Raw genomic sequence first — 21,517 nt, 5'->3', positions numbered from 1 at the left:
AAGACCACATTAGTCCTTCCACAGAAGGAGCACGCTGAACATAGAATGGCTGAACATGAAAGTGATGGCTGGGACACTGTTAGTCAGGCCATGAAGAAGTTCAGATGTGGGAGGTAAAATGAAAGAAGGCACATGAAAGAGATGAAACCGGGCTGATGAGACATTTCTCCTGAGAAACTGGACTAAACTGACAGATTGAATGCACGGTAGGGGACAGACAAGTAGCTTTTACACAAGTTTGCGTGTTTCACCTATCTTTTGATACAACAGGGCAATTAAGAACCAGTATTTTGGGGCTAAAAACTAGCATGTTTTTCAGCATGTAAGTCTCCCAAACATGGAGTCACACAACACCTGCAGAGACAGGGAAAAACTGCTTCCTCACCACTTGTCTGGTTTATCAGTTTGCTCACGCTGATGGTACATGCTTTGCTACATGTCAGAGAGGAAAAACATTCCTGTACTTACTCAGGTAAGTACACTTACTCAGATGTACATATATCTGATTAAATACTCCACTTACTGCAACAGCGCATGGCAGAACAATGGCTGTACAACACAACACAGCAAAATGAGCTGAGTAACTGCAGGGGAAGGACAACTAAGCGCCTATTGTCAGGCATGCCAAGGAGGGCCCACACCACTTTTTTTCTGAGATGCGTCCTGAAGAATTTTGGCAAGGCTCCTACAACATTTGAAAGGCAGATTTCAGGAATTAGGTCAATGCTCAGCAACGTGCTATTTGTATCTTAAACATAAAGACGGTTTTAATTTTCTAAGTAAATGCACGCCACCAGATCAGCAGAAACATACAAAAATGGGTTGTTTCCCTTTTCTCCACTTTTGAAGTACATTCTCCACCCTTCCCATGAGTCATGACCCACAGATCATGACATGCTATATTAACATTCCGTGTATTTCTCCGGCAATAACTTAACTGTATCATAAAGTCAGGATTTTATAAGGACTAAGCCTCAGGATTTTTGTGAACAAACAGAATATGCCATTTTCTATCTCAAAGATTTTTAACAGTCATACCTTATTTTTAATGGAAATACATGTTCCAAAAATTAGGCAAATAACTTTGGCTATATATGGATGCAGCTAGCATTTTAAAGCACTGCATGGTATTCAAATAACAGGAGAGGACTGCAGCTTCCCATGTTGGTATCTTGGAGTTCATCTCCCACGACTCTACTTGACTAAGAGTAAGATAAAGTTGCATTCATTTGTTAGAAATGTTAATGGTCACACTTTAATATCTGCATTGCCACGCAACGATCAGTCTGGCATTCAGGCTTTATGCAATGACAATGTCTAACATTAGATTTTTTTTTTTAATCCTTTGTCTTCCCTAAAGCCAAATACTATAATCTCAGATATTAATGTGAGTTTGCTCTATTCACTCTGGGATTCTTTTGGTCACTGTAATTCCAGCGTATCCTTTAGTAGTAACCGGACTCTTTTCTACGTATTTGCAAGATGACTGTCCTTTCTATACATTCATTTAGCTTGATCTGGGTGCCACACCAGACAATAATTTTTCGCACAGTGCTAACCATATTCCTGGTTAATGCCACCTTCATGCAGACAGACTTTCTCCCAACAGCATTGGATTCAGGAACACACTCTAAAGCATAGAATCATAGAATCATTAAGGTTGGAAAAGACCTTTAAGATCATCAAGTCCAACCATTAACCTAGCACTGCCAAGTCCACCACTAAACCATACCCCTAAGCACCACATCTTTAAATACCTCCAGGAATGGTGGCTCAACCACGTCCCTGGGCAGCCTCTTCCAATGCTTGACAACCCTTTCAGTGAAGAAATTTTTCCTAATACCCAATCTAAACCTCCCCTGGCTCAACTGGAGGCCATTTCCTCTTGTCCTATCACTTGTTACTTGGGAGAATAGTAAAAGACCAACACCCACCTCACTACAACCTCCTTTCAGGTAGCTGTAGAGAGTGTTAAGGTCTCCCCTCAGCCTCCTTTTCTCCAGGCTAAGCAGTCCCCAGTTCCCTCAGCCGCTCCTCATAAGACTTCTCTAGACCCTTCACCAGCTTCATTGCCCTTCTCTGGACACGGTCCAGCACCTCCATGTCCTTCTTGTAGTGAGGGGCCCAAAACTGAACACAGTGTGGCCTCACCAGTGCCGAGTACAGGGGCACGATCACCTCCCTACTCCTGCTGGCCACACTATTTCTGATACAGGCCAGGATGCCATTGGCCTTCTTGGCCACCTGGGAACACTGCTGGCTCACGTTCAGCCGGCTGTCGACCAGCACCCCCAGGTCCTTTTCCTCTGGGCAGCTTTCCAGCCACTCTTCCCCAAGCCTTTAGCGTTGCCTGGGGTTGTTGTGGCCAAAGTGCAGGACCTGGCACTTGGCCTTGTTGAACCTCACACAGTTGGCCTTAGCCCATCGATCAAGCCTGTCCAGGTCCCTCTGCAGAGCCTTCCTACCCTCCAGCAGATCAACACTCCCGCCCAGCTTGGTGTCGTCTGCAAACTTACTGAGGGAGCACTCGATCCCCTCGTCCAGATCGTTGATAAAGATATTGAACAGGACCAGCCCCAGTACTGAGCCCTGGGGAACACCGCTCGTGACCGGCCGCCAACTGGATTTAACTCCATTCACCACAACTCTTTGGGCCTGGCCGTCCAGCCAGTTTTTTTACCCAGAGAAGCGTACGCCCATCCAAGCCATGAGCAGCCAGTTTCTCCAGGAGAATGCTGTGGGAAACAGTGCCAAAGGTTTTACTAAAGTCCAGGTAAACAACATCCACAGCCTCTCCCTCACCCACTAAGCAGGTCACCTGGTCATAGAAGGAGATCAGGTTAGCCAAGCAGGACCTGCCTTTCATAAATCCATGCTGACTGGGCCTGATCACCTGGTTGTCCTCCTGTATATGAAACCCAAGAATATTTCTGTACTTTCTGTCTGCCTTACGTATGCTTTGAAATGTTCTTTTATCCACTGTTTGCTATGTACTTTTTCACACAACAGCCATTCCAAATTCTATTTAAAAAAAAAGTATTTACGGTATAAGTGCATCCCTTCACTCTCTTAAGGTTTCATCTGGAAATTAACAAAAACCAAAGTAAAAATTAGCAAAGCAATTAAGGCTGAAATCCTTAATTAAATTAAGGTGGAGGAGTACTGGATTTCACTCTGGACTTTTTAACAATATCATTTCCTTCCTTCATCATTGTCCAGCCACACCTGAAGACAGGCCTTAAGCCATACAGAAGTCAGGACACTTACAAATCTCCACTCAAAAATGACTTACTTTAGAATGATAGTTTACCTTCCTTTCCTTTCCCCTCCTCTTCAATTCAAACAAATAAAGGCTCTTTCCAAAGACTTTAGATAGATTTGATCTTAAGGACAGGAAAATATCTGTGTGACAACCGCCTAGAACAGACATTTTTTTGTCGCCACTAAGCCAGGATGTTAGTTAATTCCTTAATTCTCATTGAGCCTGGCCAAACAGCACTAATTTAAAAAGCTACAAGAAAACCAGAAAATATGAACAATATAGTTAAATATACAAAACCAAAGCAGCCAATATTCATACTTACAGGCTGAGGCTGTTCTGCAATACAGCAGTTGAAACACAACCAAAACTCGCTCATTGTTTACAGTCTGAAGTGGGAACACAGACGAAAAGCAGAACTCAACCTCCGTAAATCTGTCTCCAGGTAGCAAGTTCTTTAAATAGGTTTATTTATAATGGTTCCAATGTGAAAATCTTTTCTCTGTTGAGCTCTTCTCCAAAGACAAGTCAGTCCCAGGACAAACAACTTGAAGGCAAAAAGTTATTTTAGAGTCTTCTTTCAGAAGGTTGGTCCCAGCACCATAGAAATGTTACGTATGCTTCTTTGGTCCCTAGCGTTATGTGAACCTGAAAACAGAAGTACATTACATCAAAAAGAAGAATATACAGAATCTCGTGCTCCCAGACAGTCACCCACACACTGATTTCTTGGTAATATCTTGAACCATAGACTAAAAAGAGACACTAGCAAACATGTCATGTCCTTATTTCTACAGTGACTACCAAAAATGGCATATACCAGAAATCCATATGAGGCTTACATTCCAGCTTTGGTTAGATGAAGTGATATCAAGAACTGGTGTCCAGTCTTTTGGCAGCCAGCTCTGTTTGATCTGTTTCTAATTTTCAAATGTCATTTTAATAAGTGACAATTGCCCATACACCCCTTTAAATTTCTTAGGGAATTGTGCCTATTGACACTTCATATTTCTCAACGGAAAAGTCAGCCAGTCCATTCACAGCAGGAGGTTTAAATAGTATTTAACGCCAACCCTGTCGCACAGCTGTCAAGCAAAGGCGTGCTTTTCTAAATGTTGAGGAAACAAATAAATAATTTTCTGTATATGGAATATTTGCAAAATGGCTGCACTTGGTCAACTCATGGTATTTTCCTTCCACTCTCTCTACCCTCCTGCTTCACGTACAGTTGGCTTCAAAATAGGACATTACTTGTCAAGTTTGAAACTGTTCCCTTAACCCTCTAAAATTCCTCATGTGGAACAACTGAGGCCCCAGATTCCAACCATTCCTTTGTTAAAATGATGTCTATTGGTTAATCTCCAACCTGGTTTCTTTCAGTAAGAGTGCAATAAAAATTCCTGTGAGATTTCACCCTGGTCATTTATCTTGCCATCTATCATAATCTGTACTTGCAGAGAAAGTGAGATAATGACTATTCAGAAGCTTTTACATGCATACTTGTTAATAATTCTATATATGACTGCATCTTCATTCATAGAAATGTGTGCATAACTATGCATCATTATTTGTATGCAACTCCTCACAGCATGACATAGTTTGGAGACTCCATGGGATACATAAGCGCTACATATATATATATGCACATATATGCACATTCTGTGGCAGAGCAGTCCCACTTAGCTACTGCCTTCATCAGTTCTCTACATGCCAAGCACATAAGCTATGAGGTCCCTCATTTACTACATACATACCAACTTACTGTACTGTGCAGCCACCACTAGCCAGGTACTTTCCAGGACTGTTGGCTACAACGCACGCATACAGAAATACAGTAGCACCTTTCCCACACTAAGTCCAAGGCCTCTGGGAAGCTTTCCCACTTCTTAGCTTTTAAGGGACTAACAGAGGCTCTTCAAGAAATAAATGCGTGCTGCAGTAACACCATCTAAATAGCAAAACCCCAGCAAAAGTACTTGTCTCTCCTAGTTTTGAAAAAAGCTACTTGCAGTGTTTAAATTAAGTTTATATGCCTGTTTGCGGCACTTCTTGCCTAACAATCAGAACAGGAAGGGGGAAAAAATGCTTTGCTAGCTTTTCCTATCACTAACACCATATAGAGCAAAGCAATTTTATTAAACAGAACACCTCAAGGGTAAGAAAAAAACTAAAAAAAAACCCAAAAAATCCTTCTACACAAAGTTTCTTTTGTCAGACACTTCAGAGAAAGGTCTTAGTACAGTGCTAATATGACATATTTTCATTACCCAAAAGAAGATCTTTCTCTACCTCGAAGACGATCATCTAAATCCCATGTATGTGTCAAAAAGCTGCAATAAAACATGGGAATTATCAACCAACAGTGTGAAATCCAAGAATGAAAATAACTTTAAAAGTCTCTAAGGAAGTTCTCACTTCATAATTAGGTAGCTTCACATAATTTTCTCAATTATTCTGGTTAGTGAAAGTTTGATCAACTTTAAATAGCAAGAGCTGGACTAACGTAGAAAAGCTTGATAAGAAAATACTGTTCTCTGCAGTCTCAGAATTTGCATGCTACACAATTCTTTTCTAAACTTGATTCAATATGTAACAAAATTGGAACTGAAACATGGTTAACTCCTGTCAAGCATGTAACAATTGACAATTTTAGTCCAGTAACTGTACAGCTTATCTCTCCTTAAAACTTGGTGGGTTTACTTTTGAGAAGATAGGCTCCAAGTTGTTCTGAAACGCAGCAATGCTCCCCCAATGCTAGCTGCTTGGATTAGGAGAAGTTGAGAAAGCAAGTACTCAAAGTTAGAGCATTTTGAAGTCTAATATATTGTAACCTGCCAGAGCTGTAAACGGATACATTGCAGTGGGCTTCTCTTGCTGCGCAAGCAACCCTAAATTCTGATTGGCAGCTCCTGAAATTCTGACACTTGTATTATTGCTTCCTCACAATGTCTTTTGGACAAAGTCCAAAGTTAACATATCAAATCCTTGTTCTGACAGAGGGTTAACTTCCATCCTGCTGTTACACCCCTGTGCAGAAGACGTACATGGAAAGGGCAGGGAAATCTCTCTGTCGATCCGTCTCCTCATTTGCTCACTGAGAGGTGGCACACTCCTCCAGCTCACCGCAGCATCAAGCGCCGTGTTGAGCTGAAGCCCTGGGAACAAACCCAAAGGGCTCGTGTGTGCTCCTGTCAGCCTGGAAATACTCAAGGGTGCAGAAGACTTTCTCCACTCAGCCCCTGTCAGCGTGCAGGACTTGTGCCCTCCAGGAGAGTTCTCTTTGAAACAGACTCCCCCCCCTTAAATCAAAAGCTGCTGAATGACAAAGCCAAACTAGAGATCACGAATAATAGTCTCTGATAACACGTTCATTCTTAAAAATGTATTTCGTCTTCCATAGCCTGTATAGTGCCACATTTGCCTTTAATTTCATGGTTCTGCAATCAGTAGCAAGCAGTTTTTCAATCTGTCGTCTTTTAATTAAAAAAAAAATACATGGTGGGAGGACATATCTGTAAGACTGGAGAAAACTGACAGTAATTGCACCTCTTAAAAGGCAAACAAAAGCTTAGCAGTATTTGTTGTTAGCAGTGGAATTTTATACCCCCACTCTGCTAAACAAATGACTTTTACAGTGACCAAGTTAATATAAAAGATCCGGTATAAATCTGCCACACGAAAATGGAAAGAAAAAGCAATTAAACTGAAGGCAAAAAGGCGTATCGGCACCGCAATATCAACCGCAACACACTAGGACTTCTCTTACACTGCTAGCTGCTTGTTTAAAGAACAAGTTGAAACAGGAAAATTCTGCTGTTCTTTTCCAAATTATTGGTTATAAAGAAAGAAAGAAAAAAGTATCATACTGACTTACAGCTACCAGTCAGGTAATTATGTAGTATCAGCCCACTAGCAATCTCGTGAAAAAGTGTTCCTGCAAAGCCTGGGCTGCACCCCAAACCTAATGAGATCCCCAAACATGCACAATACTTCACAGTTCTCTGCTTTGTCCTACCATCAAGCTTTCAATATGGTGCAGTTCGCAAGTGTTGCTGCATTTGTCTGTGTAGACTTGCCAGATAAAGAGGCCAACAGAGGCTGAAGAACACAGGTCGAGGCAACAGCTCCATCACTCTTTGTTTTCGCTCTTTACACAGTTTATGGTGCTCAGAGTGGCAGAAGACCATACAGCTCATGTCGAAAAGACAAGGCGCTTATTCTGTCTGAACCGGAAAGTTAATCGAAGTGACGAATGGTGAAACACCTATTTGCTTTTTCCCATTTAAACTTTCTGAACTCTGAATGCAACTTATTTTAGAGTGTACGATTCACATTGCAAGAACACGCAGGACTATTATGCTAAACAACTTTGTCACATTTTAAGGCTTTTATATCTTATGTATGACTTTAATTTCATCCCATTTATAGAAATTTTAAATAGTATGAAGAAATGAAGATATTAAAAAGGATACATTGTTTAAAATTTAAAGCAAAAACCAATAAAGTAATTTTCATTACTACGAAGTTTATTCCACGGTAGTTGATCTAATGCAAAACCAAAACTACTGCTTATTGTTAAATACCAGTCACAAAGGCAGTAAGTGCAAACATTACATTAATGGATAGTGAGAGTGGAGTACATTCTCTTACAGTATCAGCAATTTTTCTTATTAAAGCAGTATTAACTTTTTTGTAGGAAAAACAGAGCAGGAAAGGAGGAAAGGTACAAAAAGAAATCAATCTCCCCTCCAAGCTCTTCACGTTTACTAGCAAAAAGCAGGTTAGAGAGCATTTACCTTAGCTGATCCAACCAGGAGTATGCTGCATGCTGTGGAGGGTCAGCTCGAATAAAGCTGCTTATTAATTACATAGCTTAAGAACAGCCCGCTGTTTTTAAAAAACACCTATAAAGTTTCTTTCAAGGGTGACTGCATATATGTCCTCTATATCCTTTGACTGCATACTGTTCATGATGGCTTCAAACAGGAAATGCAGTAACAGCGCTCTTTGACAATTACTTGAAGCAAATAAAACCACAGGAAGAGAAAGAAAACGACTGCAGGTGTTAACATCTGAATTTAACTAAATTTGCTCCAAAGCTCAGACTATTATTTAAGGCAGGGGGTGAGGAAAGTGAAACATGCACAAAGTCACGACCAGGACTACTACTAGTTTTTTAGTCTCAAGTACTTTATACGAAAGAAATTTACAGTTATTCTTAATATGGAAGTATCATTTCACAAAAGACACTTTTCTTCTTCTTTTTTTGCCTTAAAGGCTCTGAACAGCTATCATTTGTTTCAATCCTGCAAGCTGTAAGTAGAAAATTATCATTTCAGAGTGTATTTTTAAGACTTCTTTCATATTTTTAACTTTAAATCTCTATTGTAGCCATGCTATTTCCTCTTGCTGCTTAGCAGATACAGTCAAGTGGCAGCAAGAAATGAGGGGGGCGAGGGGATTAAGGTGTGTCCAAACCAACATAGAGGTTGCGCTGGTGCACACTTCCATACGCTTATAGCTGTAGCAATTGGAGGATGTTCTCCAGCTCTCAAAGGAAGTGAGAAGTGTTTACTCCCTTGCCAGCCTCATTTTTTGAAATAAAACAATCTGTACAAGAAGCAATAGAGGTTTTAAACAAACACTACCTACAGGGAAAGTTGCCTTCATGCATGAATTTTGTATCAGAAACATTATCTCACCAGGGCAGTGCACTTGCAGAAGCACTCTTCCTCCCTTTCCCCCCCCAACAGAGCAGGCACTTCTGGGGACTTTGGCGCTGCTTTTAATGCACCAATTATCTTTTACACTTTCAGATCCTGAGAAACCTGAGCTGCAAGCAACTCTTGTCAGACAAAAGATAACATTCACCATCGACATAGACTGAATAAGGCTGAAATCCCTTTTTCGCTTCCTCATAACTTCTCCGTATCTATTCTGCCCGTCCCCCCAAGTGCTTTAGAGTTTAGTTTCAAGACATTGAAGAAGCTTCTTCAAAGCCTGACTTTCTTGTGCATTTTCAAACCCTGAACACATAGGTCCTGACTCTGTAAAAAGGTATTTTATTCATGTTTTTATGATACAGTTTTATGAACATTATGACTAAAGCTACTTCTAAGATTTTATTATAGGGTTTTGTTTTGGGATTATTGGTCATTTGGAGTCAGTTGGGTTTTTTGCTGAAATGGTTTTCTTTAGCATATTTCCTTAAGCAACTTAGGAATAGGTTGTACTTCAAATCAAGCTCAACACAAATTAATAGTCATGAACAACTACATATTACGAGTGCGCTTTGCTTCTGAATTAAAAGTTTAAAAGAATATTGAAAATGCTGGAATAGGATGAAGGTACTCTTACGGCTTACTTAAAGGAGAAAGATGGGTTGCTTTTTTTAATTCTTCTTGCTGTTAATAGAACAGAGTCTAGCTTTAGGAACAATCTCACTTTCACTGGAACCAAAACACCTCCAGTTTTTGTTGGAGATAATACATGGGAAGGCAGCAAAAGATAGAGGAAGGGAACCACAGCAAGTCCCTAAGGAGAAATACTAGCCTTTTCATATCAGGTCACTGACGGTGTGAGAGGGAGCTGTAAAGCAGGTGAAGACAGGAAAGCACACCATTCAGTCAAGGAAAAAACAGCCCCTGCAGTGTGACAGTAATCACATTCTTTGCGAGTGCCAGCTGGGAGCTTAAAGCAGAGAGCCTTTAAACATCCTTAAAACATCTTGATAGTATGAAGCTCAAACATTTGTTTTATCATTAACAAGTATCCAGCCCTTTTTTTTTTTTTTTTTTTTTACACCCCCTACCTACAATTGCCTGAGTTTTACTCTCCAGCCATTCTGTTAAATTTAATTATTTTAGCAAAGTGGGCCAGCCCTTGAAAGGTCCTTGTTACGCTGTGCACAAAAACAACACCTGAAACAGACAGTATTACACTGGTCCCATTAAAAATCCCCGTGTCCAGTTTGAAACATAAAAGCAGAGTTTTTCAGGACCAAACCAAGTTTAACTGTGTGACTGAGCAATGCAGGTAACCTCTTCCCCAGCACTGACGTTTCAAAGCTTCCTGTGTCTTCACTTTGTAATTGCTTTCAATATACATGGGTTCAATGCAGCTTTCTGAAACAGGAACCTACTTCTCTGAAAACCACAGCACAGAATCTAATAGTTCGGCACTATGAAAATATAGAAAAACTAACAGAAAACTAATGGTCCAAATTTATTTACTAAATAACAGGAAGACAAACCAAAGACAAAATAAATATGTTTTGTCCTACCTAAGACATAGTCCAGGCATAATGTATTTTGCTCTACCTACAAAAACAGTCAGTTAAGAACAAGTGAGAAGCCTTTGAGAATCCACTCCTGTGGTTTAGGAAATCTGATTTCATATTGCCTACCCATTCACGTTAAAAAAATAAATAAATCCTGTTAATCAAAATTCTAATTGGTCAATAACATTATCTTCTTAAGTGGCAAGCTCTACTGAAGGTAACACAAAAGAACACTTTTCTCAGCTGGCCTCCTTGTTAATTCTAGGAGGTAATACCACTCAGAGAGAAAAAAGAAAGAAGGCAAACTAGTGGTCTAAGGCAGGCTCTGAACAGGGTACCATTTCCATAAAGAAGGGGCGGGGGGGGGAAAGAAACAAAAACCAAAACCTCCCTGAACAGCCCTCTGTTATTATGTCTAAAGTAATGACGAGAAATGCTCAACATTGGTGTCCAAAGAGTCCATCATTTTAACAACAGTGTAGCATTAAAAGGAATGGAATAGTCTATGGGGAAAAAATACCCATGACAAACTACGTGACAGACCATACAAGATATCCACGGGACCCCTACTTGTTTTTTAGTATGACAATAAGTAAAAAGCATTAATCACAGCATTTATAATATTCCTTTTTCCACAGAAAGCTCATACACCAAAGCAAGTTCCAAGGAATAAGTGATAGAGAAAAGGAATAAGTGGGAACAAGGAGAGAAAAGGCCATTAAAATTGTCGGGAGTTCACAGACGCAAACTCTCACCAGTACAGTAAGTGTTTCATGTCAAAAAAATCAACATGGCACACCGCTACTGCAGATTTTAACTTACTGCTGTAAGAGAGAAGCTTTGCAACAGAAGTCTGCCATTGTATCTGAAGAGATTTTAATGCACTTCAGCAGATTATCGCTGTCACTTCCTCACCTCCCACTCGAGTACAAAACAATTACAAGACCAATGACAGTAAGCAAAGCAGCATCACGTTTTGTGAGACTAGATAAGTTACGTTTACTCAGTCACCCAGTAACACTAGCTAGGGTGCATATCTGCCTGTTTGAAAAGCCAGATGAATCACCTCTGTTCAAGCCTTCCTTGGCACGTGGCGACAAGATGTTTCAATCAGGAGGAGTGCATCAGCTCAAGCAGCATGCTTCTGCTTTAGCTTTCAGTTCCGTAGCTTGCAAGCAACAAAACAGCAATAGTTTTCTGTTCAAAGTGCGATAGAACAACGTATTTTTCATCTGCTAGCATTTAAGACCCTACCATTTCTTTGTATTTATTCTCTAGCCCTTTTATCATTTCTCTATTATTAGCTGCTTTAGATGACTTGTGCGTGCACCTGCATGCATGCACATGGGAGATTGCTTAAAGAAACTTAAAAATTAAGAGAAATCACATTTTCAAAGATACTTGAATCACTCTAGAATAGAAGTGGAATTTAGGATGTTTGGAGTATGTACTTACGGAAGTTATAGGCAGAGAACTATTAGTTCATGCAGCCCACCTTCTCAGGTGTACTGGTTCCCTATTGTACTGTGCAGTCAATTGTACTTCCAGCGCTTGCTTTCTTTAATTCTCCTGAATGACCACTCTGTAGCTTAATACAGATCACATCTGCTGGCTTCAACTTCTACCACCTTTACTGGTTGCTCATTTAAGCAGCACTCACACGACAAGAAGTCTAAATTAGGCTACGACTGGTCTGGGACACTTCAAAGCAGTATATTAAAATATTTAGTTTATTTCATAGGAAGTCCATCTTCAGACAGAAAATTGTGCAGAAATACAAGCAATACCACGCAAGTTAGGCAGGAAAAGCAGGATGTTACTGGGGTATATGGCAGAGCCAGGAAGCGCAGAAGCTTTAGAACCGGTGAGAGGTGGCAAGTGCTAACTGGGCCTGTTAAGATTTCACTCTAAAGATAAGCATGGGGAGCTGCACCAGTAGCCTGACAAAGCAAGTCTCAAAAAGAATGCTCTAGTCAGAAATATGCGTACACGTAAAAATGCTTACCACAGCTACGTGTGCTTTCAGACCAGAGCACGTCGGGGGGCGGGGGAATCAGATAAATTGCATGGCGTTTTCCTCTTCTCCCATCAATAACCAGAGATCTGCTAGCACAGTACTGGATTACCTAAAACTAAACCATATGACTAAGAGCATTATCCAGACACTCCTCGAACTCTGACAGGCTTGGTGCTGTGACCACATCTTGGTCAATTAGATGGGTGACCTTGTCATAAAAGGAAATAAGGTTGGTTAAGCAGGACTTTCCCCTTGTGAACCCATGCTGCCTATGACCAATGACTGAATTGTCTCTCAAGTGTTTTTCAGTATCTCCCAGAATAACCTTCTCCAGAATTTCATCAGGCACTGAAGTGAGACTGACAGGCCCGTAATTGCCAGGGTCTTCCCTCTTACCCTTCTTGAAAATTGGGTTAAATCACTGCTTAATTACCATTCAATTATTGCTTAGCTGATTACCATTTAATTTTCATTCAATCATCAATTAATTATAATTTGATCATTGTTTAAGCATTAATAAAACCCTTTTGTTAACCCCATAACGATGAATTGTCTTAATAATTCACCTGCAACACATCTTTTTATACACTAGACAACATGAACAACTTTACCAATAAAGTTTAATTATAAGTTAATAAAGTTTAAGAAATCAGGTAGAGATATGTGCAATTTTAAAACCAAAAGACACTATGCCGTAACATATGTAGAAAAAATAGCCAACCATACATATAGTCAGCTTAAAACAAAAATAATTGGTGCAAAAGACAAATCTCCAACACTGAAACGCAATTTCAGTGAAGATACTAGAATTGTTGACCTAGTTAAGAAACAAAGTGCTGTACAAAAAAGGGAGTTTCAAAATGTTCCAGAAACATTTTAACAAAGTACGTATTCTCACCAGAACAGTTACTGCTGTTCTGAAATCTGAACGCACAGGAGGCTAAATTGTCTCCTCAGAAGTGACCTGCCCATCTTGCCAAGAAACACTGAATTGTGTTCCCTGTCTACCCACAAAAAGTTCAAGGCCATTACTGCTAAAAATGCTCATTTGGAAAATGCCCTGGGGGTCCTATTCAGTGGTGGTTAAGTCACCTGGAAATTTACTGCCAATGTAAAACCACTGTAAATCTCAAGTGATTTGGCTTTCCTATGAAACGCCCATGTATACAGCAGCATATGGCATACTTACACAGAGGTATCCAGTAAGCAGAAAAACCTAGAATAAAGGTGTGTCAAAGCTAAGAGTTATTTTACCGACGAGTTTTAAAATAAGTTGTTCATACCTGTAAATGCTAAACAGGTTCATTTCAGCTCCCCAAACTGAAAGCTGCTGACAAAACCATAAGCAACTTGCAATGCTTGTCTACTAAAAATGAAAGAAACCTTACGTATCTTGATTCTTAGTCAGTGGCTTGCTATAAGGAAGTAAATAGGCAATGTGAAAAGTGTACTCTGACACCAAATAACCACAGGATGACACTATTTGAACTCCACAATGAAATTCTAGTTATATTAACTACAGCTATTCAAAATTGTATTCTCATACAACAGACAGAAAATACCCATATAGTTAGAAATTTTACTTCTATACATCCTCTTAAAAAACAGGCATATCACAGATAGCATATGATATTCTGGATGCAAATACAGTCTGCCAACAATTTAAAGAACTTTCATTAATAAATTGCCGAGATTATCCTATGTCATAAACTATCCAATCTTATCCAAGAGCCTACTAACAGAATGTGTTTAAAAACGCTTCACAACAAAAACAACTGCTCTTGTAAATTCTGAGTTTTGTTTTTTTTTAAAGAAAAAAATCCCTCAATTTCTAAAAACATCAAAAAACCACTCATGTGGAATGAATTGTGATAAATACAAGCACTTCTCAAACTAAAGACCTGGCTGTTCTTGGTGATGCAAAGGAAATATTTTTTATATGTTACACTAATATGCAAGAGAGGACTGAGACAGTACACCTATCCGATTCTGGTTTGTTCCTCAGGACACAGCCAGACAAATTTTTCAGGATACGTCTGGATTCAGTGGGTAGTCTCTTGTCCTCCCTCAAGATACCCACCTTCTCAGTTGTGTCTATTTCACCATTAGCTTGAAACTTTTCTGTGAAATAGAAGTGTTCGATTTGTTTAAGACTTGGGCTATGTGACAGCAGGGGACGACAACCAGATGAGCAGGTAAATTGGCAAGATCTGGAGCAGCTTCTCGGCTGAAGGCGCAGGAGGCCGGGTGGGAGCAGCCACCAGGTGTCCAGCTTGCTGCAGGCAGACCACTCTTTGCCAGGGGGCAAGCCCTGGGTCAGGGACCCCCACTCAGCTTCCTGGCCCCCGGATACGGCCTCGCTGGTGTTACGCACATCTGGAAGTACCCTCCAGTGCAGATAGCTGACAGCTTTGTAAAAAGCTGGAGGAGGTAACAGATGGATACTTAGATTAGTAAGGTTTTCTTTTTCTCCCCAGTAAAAAAAACTCATTCACCTGCACCACTTTTACTCATTTATTCTGAATGCAAAAGTTGGCTTTGACATACTCGTGCATCTGCTGTTAATTCTCTTCCTTAAAAATGCTGCTTTTTATTTGCTTTTTATTTGCACTAGAAACAGCCTTCCTATTCTTTTCCCAATACATTCTAGACTAAGCTCATGTCACACAATAAAAATTACATTCACTAGAGGCAGAACTATTACATGACATTTGTAGAGCAGAGTCATGCCAGCTATTCAATAGAACCTAGTTGAAAATTAATCAGAACAGTATTTTTTCCTCCTAAAAGCACAAGCTTAGGAAAAAAAAAGAAAAAAGTACACAAAAAGGCATTAAGAATCATATGAAAGGAGACTAACTGTCAGGCTCCAATCTCAATCCAACCAGTGGAACAGAACAGGTATTTCCTCCCAAAAATCTCAGTGCTGCAGCTTTCAATGCTACCTCTGCTACACTGCAAATGGGTTTGCTTTACATGCGAGAACACTGCAGCATGAAAAATAAGCCATTCTAAAGCAAAGAGCACACACAATTATAAATCTGCTCTGTGTTTCTATCCAGGGCAACAAAAAAGATTTAAATAGCATGACATTTTTTGCTCAATTTACCTTCACAGTCACTGGTTTAATTGCTAACCTCTTGTTGGGAGAAAATGTTTTTGTACTCTAAAACTCAACTTGCAGCAAAGCTATCTGCTTCTCAATTTAATGCAGTTTGAAAAACAGTACTTTCTATCACGCGACCAGGTGTTCAGAATCAATGGGAACACACAGTCAACCGCAGTGCTTGTGCTATCTGGAGTCTTAACTAGGCTCTGATTTCATTAAACAAAAATTAACAAGCTGTCCAGCTCTTCTTATCAGGATTGGTTCCCACGACTGATCGGAGAGCTCTATTCTGGATCAGCAAGTAGCTACCACAACAGCACAAGACCTTCCCAAAAAATCCTAACACCCCCTCCCAAAAAATCCCCCAAACAACCACACCACAATCCTCCCCACCCCCAAATTAGGGTATTTCATTCAGCATTTGCTGCTTACTTCCTATTATCTTTCAGTTACAGTTATGTTCCTACACTGTGACTTCTGCCTTTGAAAGTCTCTTATCTGTGAATTATGTTAAGAACAAACTACATTACTAACAAAGAAATCAGAAAACCTGTTCTGGAAAGAAAAAGAAAAGCAACCAAGAACATGCTGGATGTGAAACTAGATTTGCTATTTGTCACGTACGCTATGTCTACAGAAGGAAGAGGTCGGTACTCCGTTGTCTGAGATGTGATTTCATGCATAATCATTGTGCTGCACTTAATCCCCTCCCATGTGGGCACGTCAGGAGGTCCCAAGCGCGGCTCTAAGTGAGGGGAGCTGACTTTCACAAGCAGAGTAGCAGTACCCATGCCAGACAGGACTTTTGAGCAGACTACAGAAAGTAAGTCTGGACTAGCTACTGCAACTTCCACATATAGATATGACCCAGACTCACCTAACTTCAGAGCATGGCCCCTCACCAAATATCTCACCCCTGCCTCTCACATGCCCTGTACCTCACCCTCTGCATGGGCATCTGTCTGGAAAAGGGGATTCATTTGTGCACAGTTGATAGCTGGGCATCAAGAGCTAGCTCTAACTTTGTTTTTAAGATACAGCCTACAATGCAGTGTATTGGTATCTTGCATGAAGGAATCAAAGCTGCATCACATCAAAACTAAAATAACTATTTCCAGGTTATTGTAACAACAACAAAAAAATCTGGACTTAAAAGGATCTGTTTTTTCGCATTCTTATTCTAGGAACTTCGGGCATGAATGCATTTATGGGTACAGTGCTGTTATAAAACATTTACTTATTTGTCAATAACTAGTACCTATTATCTCAAGAGAAGCTCAGAGCACACAGCCAACTCAAGACACTTTTATGTGACGCTTTTGTTTCAATTTCACAGAAAGATTCTGCTGCCCTGAGGGGAAAGAGAGATGCTTATGCTGGACATAGACATGAATTCCTCATTTAGTTCATGCCAGCTAGAAAGCCCTGTACCTATTAAGTCAATATTTTTCATCCCCGAGAGCAATTAAGACACCAGTGCAGAGTTTTTACCAATTAATGAAAAATCAAAGTTAAGTTACAAAGAATAAACACGAGATCAACTAATCTAGCTTATTTATCAAACATGGCACTTTTTTATTTGCATGGTCACACTTTCAGATGATAGATGGAAGCATAAAACACACCTTTAATTAGAAAAAAAATTATTATGCCCAAAAGCACGAATGACATTGTTGATATAACTGGGTAATTACACTTTTGAAGATAGGTTTGCAAATCAGCACTTCTGTTCTCTGACACCCAGCCTCCAGGTGCCCTTCCTACTCTAACACAGATTTAATCGATTTAACCCTACTTAAATGAGTATATAGCTTGAGCTATAGGGGCAAAAAAGGAAGGTGATTATCAAAAAACCCACTTCCTAGGTTTTTTTCTAAATTGTAGAACAGTCTCAGTAGGCAAGTGGTGGAAGTTCCAGCACATGAGTCATTTAGTACTAAACTGTACAGAGCATTAGTTAAAAAAACAAAAGAAAACCCCACACACGAACAGTCATATCTTGGCAAAGAAATTAACAGATGAATGAGCAGATCTTTTCCATTCCATTTTTCTTAATGATTCTCTGGGAAATAAGTTAAAAGGTCTTTAATGTACATTAAAAAATTGCATTACCAAAAAAAAGAAAATTGATTCAGTAAGTATTTAAAGACTTGCCAAAAACTTTGAGAACCAGTATCAAGCAGGTAAAAGTTTTTTTCCTGAACTTTATATACTTCCAGCATTCTAACACAGGCATAACTCTCCACCTTGGACCACGGTGACTTCATTGATATAATTTGTGAAGTCAATTTTGTGACAGGATTGTCATTGCAAAGACTGGCAATTACTGAATTACTGTAAAAACATATCATGCATACATATAAAGATCTTTGAGTATAATCCATTACATGAATCGTATTGCTAACTAACAGCAACTAGTTTAATTGTTAAAAAAAAGACGACACAATTAGGAGGTTCATTGCAGGCATAGGCTTTGCCATGAGCACTCTGACTTTGAGGAAGTCTCCTGACCTCTTCCACTTTACATGTGTAGGAAACTGAGGCATAATGACAATATTTTATAACTCAGAATAGCCAAGGACATTCTCACGCAACTTTGTTCCAAGCACATGCCTTTCCACCAATTTATGGATTTCAATGAATGTCTTCTTGCAGAGCTAGGACACTGGAACTGCTCCGTGATGCTAAAGACAGAAGGCAACACTTCATCCTGCAAAACCGGCCAACAAATGTTTATTAGTTTTTAGAATTCTGTATGTTAATCTTTTAGATTTTTATGAGCAGGCATTGGAAAGAGCAAGATAAAAATATGATATCTTTTTATATAAAGCAACAGGTATGTTTCTCAGCAGACCTTTTTCTGAACTCTGCTCACGGAACTCTGAAGTTGCCATGAATGGTCTGCCTTGAAAAAACCCACTGAATATACACTAATAACTTTAATCTGTGATGAATTTTAAAAATCCTCTACACAACTGTCTTGATATCTGCTTTCATTGCATTCTAGCAATATAACTGTAAAGTCCCGTATTCAGACCATTTCATGATGAAATCACAACATTCTTTTTAAAGGGAATCTTTTCAATTATTGAGTTTTGCTGCTCAGAGCAAACAAGTGGTCTTTTGCAGGTCTGGCAGTAAGACAACATGTTGGTTCTCAACTAACATTATCACTTTAAGAAAAGACTAGTTTTAATATTTCTTTAGGTGGGAAAGACCGACTGTAGTAAGCTATGTTATGAATATATTGCAGTGGCTGCAGTATCCACAGATACTACTTCTCTGCTAGACATGTGAAATTATAGTATCCACATGGAGAGTTAGAGTATGATATCCATCGATTTTTATGCACTTTTAGTAGTTTCATTTCCCCTATGTCAACCTTGTCTTCTGTATTTATAAAAGCTCTGCAGTATACTCAGCAGCTCTTTGACAAAACATCATCGTACAACCTTCTTAAAAATCCCTAATGGGTACAGCAAGTCTTTTCTTTAGGTAACGTATTAATATATCACATATGCGGTTCTTATACTTATCAATGTTTACTTGCCAGGTACATGCCAAGCAAAGACAATCTCAAAAATATGAGAGACAAGATTTGCCTTCTGTGCTACAATTAGGCAAAAACACAGTACCCTAACTGTGCCAGATAGCACTGCACTTCTTAATGTTTATTAAGACACAGGTTTGCATAAATCACTAGAATTTCATATTTTATTTTGAATGGATTTTTGTATGACATAACAGGATTTTAAAATGCCTAATCTTTTTCTCAAGATACATACTGTATACTTAAGGCTTGAGGATACAAATAAGAGACAAAAGCCTTGCAGATGAGACAAGTTATACAAGAAAAATAAGCTAAAGAAACAAAACATGGTTTGCAAAGAAAGCTGACTTACTAATGCTGACCTACAGAAGTTAGCTGGAGAAGCAACATCATCCTATTTACTGATGCATGTATTTTCTAGTACATCAGTCAGAAAACTGCATTTCTTTGCATGATTGTTCTTTGCATGATTGTTTGCCAAGCATTATTAACTTGAAAGTAGATTCTCATTTTTACTCAGTCAAAACAACAAATAAAGATATAGTTAAGTCATTGGTTGATTTGTTGCTACTAATATGCTTCTACCGCTTTATATTTAGCAAAATTTTCAGTCTTCTTTTTGTTGTTGTTGTTTTTGTTTGTTTGTTTATTTGTGGGGCTTTTGTTGTTTGGTTGGTGGTAAAAAAAAAACTTCAGGGGATAAAAACCCTGAAGTTTGAAAGTGCTTTTGTGTAGACAAATGCCAGCTAAACCGAAGATGGCCTGCTTTAGAATTTCTAGATACAAACTGAAACGGTGATAAATAGACTGGTAGTTCTTCCAGTCTGAAGAGGCCTCTACAATGTTGTTATCCAATATTCTAACAAAGAGACATTAATGTCATAATTGAATGAAAACTAAGTTCTTTAACCTCTAGACTGTTTTGTGATTTTTTTTTTTTTAAATAGGCATTCAAATGTCATTTGAAGAAAACAAATTATGGGGAATCCATTAGTACCATTAGAAAGTTGTTATGATTATTAAGCAAGCTAAGTCTTATAAGTATGCCCCTTTATTTCCGTATAATTCAGAGCTATGCAAATACTTTATCCCACTCAACTTTTTTCTCCCTTTCTCAAACAACATTTTCTCAACCTCCACACTTTTCAAAAGGCAAGATACAGGAAGCAATACAAGTAAGCATCTGGAAGGTATGCATGTGGGGGGAGATCACACATCACTTGCCTTTTATTATTATTTTCATTATGTATGACATCCAAGTAAAGACATACAATATATTGTTCTCTTGTTAAATAAATTAATCAAGGCTTTGTAGAAATTTTCCCTACTTCACAATCTACCTTCACATTTTTGCCATGCATGTATTCTATTTGGTTTTTAAAAAAAAATTTAAAAATATGCTGTTGGTCTTGTCTATGTATCTAGGTTCTGTAGGATGATCTACCTGGTACAGCTCAAATCTTAAGGGAATAAAGATATTGGAGTGACAGAGGAATCAGGAATTTAGGAAAAGTGAATGCGAAACTAGCAAACACCTTCCTCCTTAACCCTTCCCTGAAGATACCTGCACTATTATACTGCTGTTAAGGCTGAAACTGTTATTAGCTAGAGTTTTGTGCAGCTTTCATCTTTCTGCTGGTATTTCAAACAAACAAAGCAATCACCCTCAAGGTGCGTCAAGCTGCCAGATACTCAGCCTCTAGTGTTTCTCCTCTTTGTGCTGCCTCGGTTCTCCCTGCAGTACTGCACTGCGAAGCAAGCATGTCGAATCCTGGGAGTAGTGGGGATAGGAGCCAAAAGTTAGAAAACAAAACAGAAAGAACAAGCCAAGTGACCCTTTTGTGCTGAGTCCACCTCTTCCGTCCAGTGAAGGTGAAAAACCGCCCTTCAAAGTGATTTGAACTAGGTGCTTCTTGCTACAGGGTCCTTTTACACTTAGGTTCCCAGAATTTTTGTTGAAAGAGGCGGCTGTGTTTCCTGCTCCTACCCTGTGTTGTCCAGGTCTCCATGCTAGCCTGGCACAGTCTTCAGACATTGCCCCTACCTACTTCTTTCTTCCTCATCCCTTCCTCAAAAATATCTATACTTCTCTCCTCCATGCACACATATGGCGAGGAAAAAAGATTCACTAAATACTGCATTTTGTAATAGCCAAAATAGTATCTACTGACAGCAGATTTTAGCAGCATGAAATAAAATCTTATCACTGTAAGATAGCACAGCAATGAAGTTAAATTCTTTTTCCCATTGTGGGCACTTCAATTCTGCTGTCACGTTACCCAACATTATTTGCTTATCCACAC

General features: G+C 39.2%; 1 protein-coding gene across 7 annotated transcripts in view; it reads right to left on the bottom strand.

Moving 5' to 3' along the window:
• The window catches only part of CDC42SE2 (CDC42 small effector 2), an 85,741-nt gene that overhangs the window by 32,859 nt on the left and 31,365 nt on the right, over window positions 1–21,517 (bottom strand). For 6 of the 7 annotated variants that reach the window (XM_075136640.1, XM_075136641.1, XM_075136638.1 and 3 more), the window contains one exon: window positions 3,585–3,907. In XM_075136640.1, the coding sequence (XP_074992741.1) occupies window positions 3,585–3,638 (54 nt within the window). In that variant the 5' untranslated portion in view covers window positions 3,639–3,907. Of the gene's footprint in view, window positions 1–3,584; window positions 3,908–7,274; window positions 7,483–12,543; window positions 12,656–21,517 lie in introns of those variants that run through there. The other variant, XM_075136643.1, reaches the window with a different exon arrangement.

This window comes from Calonectris borealis, chromosome Z, assembly GCF_964195595.1.
Source record: "Calonectris borealis chromosome Z, bCalBor7.hap1.2, whole genome shotgun sequence".
In the NCBI taxonomy this organism is placed as follows: Eukaryota; Metazoa; Chordata; class Aves; order Procellariiformes; family Procellariidae; genus Calonectris; species Calonectris borealis.
Note: the sequence above shows the minus strand (reverse complement) of the source record. Positions and strands in the feature narration are given on the sequence as shown.